This window comes from Aquarana catesbeiana, linkage group LG02 (assembly GCF_042186555.1).
Source record: "Aquarana catesbeiana isolate 2022-GZ linkage group LG02, ASM4218655v1, whole genome shotgun sequence".
Taxonomy (NCBI): domain Eukaryota; kingdom Metazoa; phylum Chordata; class Amphibia; order Anura; family Ranidae; genus Aquarana; species Aquarana catesbeiana.
The window spans coordinates 27,465,662-27,470,706 of NC_133325.1; the positions used below are offsets into that span (position 1 = coordinate 27,465,662).

The window sequence follows — 5,045 nt, forward strand, 5'->3', positions numbered from 1 at the left end:
TCCCTCCCTGGTATAAAACAACTTACAGGATTTGAACTAAGGGGTGCCCCAGTTGGATGGACAGGTCCTCTTTATGGATATATTGGTGGTCTTTTCAGTCCCAGTGTCTCCCATCCCCCCTATGTGATAGTATTGGTCAGGTGACAGGTCCTCTTTATGGAGATATTGGTGGAGTCGTGCTAATTAGGATACAGTGGAGAAGTGCTATTCATGATATAGAGGAGCGATGCTTTTATACATACGGTGGTCCGGTGCTATTAATGATAGGAAGGAGAGGTGTGTTATATATTGAGTATAAATCAGAATAAAGTTGGGGGAGGAGGCGGACATCATGTGTAAAGTTTATGGGGATCGATCGATCTATCTATCTATCTATCTATCTATCTATCTATCTATCTATCTATCTATCTATCTATCTATCTATCTATCTTTTTCCTTTTTTCCTTTCTTTACAATAATCTAGTAGTTATTTAGAATTCATATCTTGGTCTCTGGAGATTTATTGTATTATGAGATACATGTACTTTCCATGTGATTGGGATCATTGGATCAGTGAAAGTTTTTAGCGCTGTATATTTTCAGGATTAGCCGGAATTCATCCACACTAGTAGATCGGGGCTCTGGGGGATACAGAGGAGAGGAGATATTGAGGATACAGAGAAGAGATGCTATCTGGGGAAAGGAGGAGCGGACCTAACTGGGATACAGAGGGGAGATGATAATGGGGTAAAGGGGGTCTAATATTTAAATCCCTAAGTTCAATTCTTTTGGTGAATTCCCTTTACTTTTAGTTTTCTTTGGATCTGAGAGGAAGGGAACACCCTGAAATCTTGTCCTGGAGAATGTTAACAGAATAAAATACGTTTTGTGGTCAGTATGCATGTTTTTATTTTAGTAGCCTAGAAATAAATCCACCCCTCACTAACCTACAAATAGCCAATATTTACTATCAAGATTCACCTAAAGCTACACTATATTAGGATTTTCAGCAAAATTCTTGTTACTGAAATGATCTCTTGGGGGATCCAATGCTGATGGATTGACTCTTTGATCACCAAAACAATAAACTTATATTCTAGATAGAAGGATTCAAAGCAAGCATTGCACCCGCGTAGGATATATAGCTGTGTAGTAAAAGAGATCGATAAACATACTCAAAGTATCTGGATAACAATAGATGTATCATGATGACCAGATAATGATACATAGCACATCAAACATGACATTGTGTAATCAGCTGAGACATTTGTATGTATAACAATATCTGCCATCACATCACACAAGGATCTCATGTCACCGGCTGATGTTTTTGTTCCAGGCTCCTTCTACTCAGCTATAGATGAGCAGAGTTGTGTATTAGGGGGAAATGTTTCCCGATGGTCACTCTTCACTCATCTAATGTGAAGATCATTCTAGTGGGAGATGTGAGAAGATTGTTTTCTGGGTAGAATTTGTGTAGAAAACAAGATAGAAGGAAGAATGGGACACACACTCAGGAGGATGGCTGTGTTTGCAGCCCCTGTGTTCAGCCTCCTCAGCAGCTCCTGACAGCTGTAAGTGACCCCCCGATAAGTGACAGTCCAGTGAGCAGATCGGGTCCCCGATGAAGATCGGACATCGTTCTATTCCAGAATAAAATCATTTTTCTCTCTGCCCGGAAAACACAACAAGAGAGAGAAGATTCCCTATTACTGAAGTAAGAGTGGGTGGGCGTGTCTAATGTGTAACCAATAGGAGTGCAGACAGCGTGTTGTGTACCAACCAATAGAAATGACGATCGTACTGTATAAAGGCAGAGCGCTCGGATCATCGTATTATGAACGTTTTGTAAACCTTTCTGAAGAGGAATCATGACGGAGACTGAAAGCGCCCCAGCCGCCGCTCCTCCAGCGGAGCCCGCCGCCAAGAAGAAGCCGGCCAAGAAGGCGGCAGCCGGAGGAGCCAAGAAAGGCAGCAAGAAGCCGTCCGGTCCCAGCGTGTCCGAGCTCCTCGTCAAAGCCGTGGCCGCTTCCAAAGAGCGCAGCGGGGTCTCCCTATCCGCCCTCAAGAAGGTCCTGTCCGCCGGAGGATACGATGTGGACAAGAACAACAGCCGCCTCAAGATCGCCATCAGGGGGCTGGTGACTAAGGGGACCCTCGTCCAGGTCAAAGGACATGGCGCCTCCGGATCCTTCAAGATCAACAAGAAGCAGGAGGACAAGGCGGCAGGCGCCAAGAAAAGCACCAAGAAGCCATCGGCTGCGGCCAAGTCCCCCAAGAAGCCGGCCGCCAAGAAGCCAGCCAAGTCCCCCAAGAAGAAGACCACCACCAAAGCCCCCACCGCAGCCAAGAGCCCCAAGAAGGCCGCCAAGAAACCCGCAAAAAAGCCTGCAGCTGCCAAAGCCAAGAAGGTGACAAAGAGCCCCAAGAAGCCCAAAGCTGCAGCCAAGCCGAAAAAAGTCGCCAAGAGTCCGGCTAAGAAGGCGGCTAAACCCAAGACAGCAGCCAAGCCCAAGAAGGCCGCTCCAAAGAAGAAATAATCCCCACCGGAGAGACCTCCTTTCATCTACACCCCCCAAAGGCTCTTCTCAGAGCCACCCACCTCCTCCTGACAGAGCTCTACATACACACAGCGACCAGGGGGGGCCGCATTAGAAGTCCTCCATACAGAGCAATGTGACCACCTTACCCAATCCCCTCTATAGAATAATATAGAATACAGCGGGAGATCCGATCACAGGACTCTTCACATGACATCCGTCATTGATACAAAGGATAGCTTCAGGTATTTCCCCCCCCCCCCCAATATATATATATATATATATATATATATATATATATATATATACATATACACTTCTGTGGTGCGGATTGGAGACAATTTTCGCACTGGGAGATCTCCCCAGGGAGGTGGAGTAAGAATGATCAGCGACAAGATCATTGTGTTATGTGGGCAATGTACTCTTTACTAAATAAATATCCAGTTACAGATTTACCATCCCCAGGTCTAGCGGCCCCGATATCACATTCGGAGGGAAACTGATACATTTCAGGTTCCATGTCAGAAATTTCATTGTAGGATACTATAAACGCTCTCATTGGTTGACAGATGAAGCACAGGCTGTTATGATTGGCGGAGTTGGAAATTTTAAAACTGCCCGCCATAATTTCACAGTTTTCCATTATGCAACAATTAGCCCCCCCCCATCCATGGGCGGTAGAGAATGGAACAAAAAAGGGAGTTCCCCGGATTTTTTCACACAATACTGGATGAATTGTTCCTTCTAGTCTCTCCATTTGTGATGGATTGATGTTGGAAATAATTGTATCAATAAATGACAATCTAACACCGCACTCAAAGATAATTCTCTTATTCTCATGAGCCCCCCATTGTACAAATATGGTCCCCCCGGCCAAACATTCATAATCCCTTCAGATAAACCATAAAGTAGAAGAAATGTTCACCGATATAAGGCGGTAGTGTTGAAATAAAATGAGAAAAGGGACTTGGCAGTTTTTTTTCCTAGTCAGCCTTCATATTTCCAGACGGGTCTCTGGAGAGATGAGAAGTGATGGATAGGGAAAGAGGGGGGCGGAGTGTCCCGGGGGGGCCTTGGCTGGACTGACAGGATTATTGTACAAGTGACTTAAGTTCTATCACAGCATGGAGCAGTCCAGAGGAAAAGATTAGAGAAAAAAAAAAATGAGTAGTGTAAAACATAATCGGTATGTAGTGGGTGTAGATGTCTATTGAGGAAGGAGGTGGGGAGATGTGTGGATGTCTTGTACGAGTTTCCCTGTCATAGTCGATGTGATGATGGAGTATATAGATCTCTTTGTATAGGAGGATGTGGTGGCTCTGAAAAGAGCCTTTGTGTTGGGATTAGTAGTAGTTCGGAGTGTGTGTCTCTCTCTATGCCCTCTCCCCGCGGATGCGGCGTGCCAGCTGGATGTCTTTGGGCATGATGGTGACCCTCTTGGCGTGGATGGCGCAGAGGTTGGTGTCCTCGAAGAGTCCGACGAGGTAAGCCTCAGAGGCCTCCTGCAGAGCCATGACGGCGGAGCTCTGGAAGCGCAGGTCGGTCTTGAAGTCCTGGGCGATCTCTCGGACGAGGCGCTGGAAGGGCAGCTTGCGGATGAGCAGCTCGGTGGATTTCTGGTAGCGGCGGATCTCTCGGAGAGCCACGGTGCCGGGCCTGTAGCGGTGAGGCTTCTTGACTCCGCCGGTGGCCGGGGCGCTCTTGCGGGCGGCTTTGGTGGCCAGCTGCTTGCGGGGAGCTTTGCCTCCGGTGGACTTACGGGCTGTCTGCTTGGTTCTTGCCATGACTGTTCAGTGCTTCGCTGATACAAGGAACGTGAGCTTATGCCGCTCTGCAGCGCTATTTATACACATCTCCAGCCCTCTGATTGGACAATGAGAGCACACTCCTCCTCCTCATTGAAAAGCGCCTTTTTTTTTTTTTTTTTTTCAAATTGCCCGCCTAGATCTGCACGTTCTATTTTTGCAATAAATCGCTATTTTGTTTTCCCAAATCCAAAGTAAAATCTCCGCACATCACACAATACTCGGAGATCTCTGAACTCCTTCAATGTGGATTATTAATTAGAATAGAAAGTGTGAACGGGGATTCCACACTGAGCAGCTGTTGTCTGTTCCGCCAAATACACAGCACAGGGATCAGGGGGATCCGTCCATGCTCACTTCTTATAGGTCACCGATCACGGTATACATCTGACTTATAAAGAACACTTTTCATGTCCCCTGTAATGGGGATCAGGGGGATTGTGGGGGGCTGAGGCTCTCTGCTCTCCGGACTCCATCACATCTATCGTTCCACTCTGCCACCTAGAGGTCATTCCGGGAACATCTCCGCCTTCACTGTCTTCTGTGGACAGCTCCACTATAGAACCCATAGGATGTCTGTCACTGAAATCCTCTCTATGTTATGATGACTAAATGACACAATAAAGGCGGATGGAGGAGTCCCCTGAAGTGTCCCTCGTGTGCTTTCGAGGCTGTGGCCGGGGGGGAACGTTGTTTCTCACCTGGAAGACTTTTGGGTGAG

General features: G+C 46.9%; 2 protein-coding genes across 2 annotated transcripts; one reads left to right on the top strand and one right to left on the bottom strand.

Annotated features, from left to right (window-relative positions):
• Positions 1 to 1,821: 1,821 nt before the first annotated feature.
• Positions 1,822 to 2,662, top strand: LOC141129656 (histone H1.5-like). Its single transcript, XM_073617751.1, has one exon. It carries the CDS (start codon positions 1,851 to 1,853, stop codon positions 2,517 to 2,519), a length of 669 nt encoding a protein of 222 aa, XP_073473852.1. The 5' UTR covers positions 1,822 to 1,850; the 3' UTR covers positions 2,520 to 2,662.
• Positions 2,663 to 3,866: 1,204 nt separating this feature from the next.
• On the bottom strand, positions 3,867 to 4,323 carry LOC141129657 (histone H3). The gene has a single exon (XM_073617752.1). The coding sequence runs from the start codon at positions 4,301 to 4,303 to the stop codon at positions 3,893 to 3,895; it is 411 nt and encodes a 136-aa protein (XP_073473853.1). The 5' UTR covers positions 4,304 to 4,323; the 3' UTR covers positions 3,867 to 3,892.
• Positions 4,324 to 5,045: the final 722 nt, after the last annotated feature.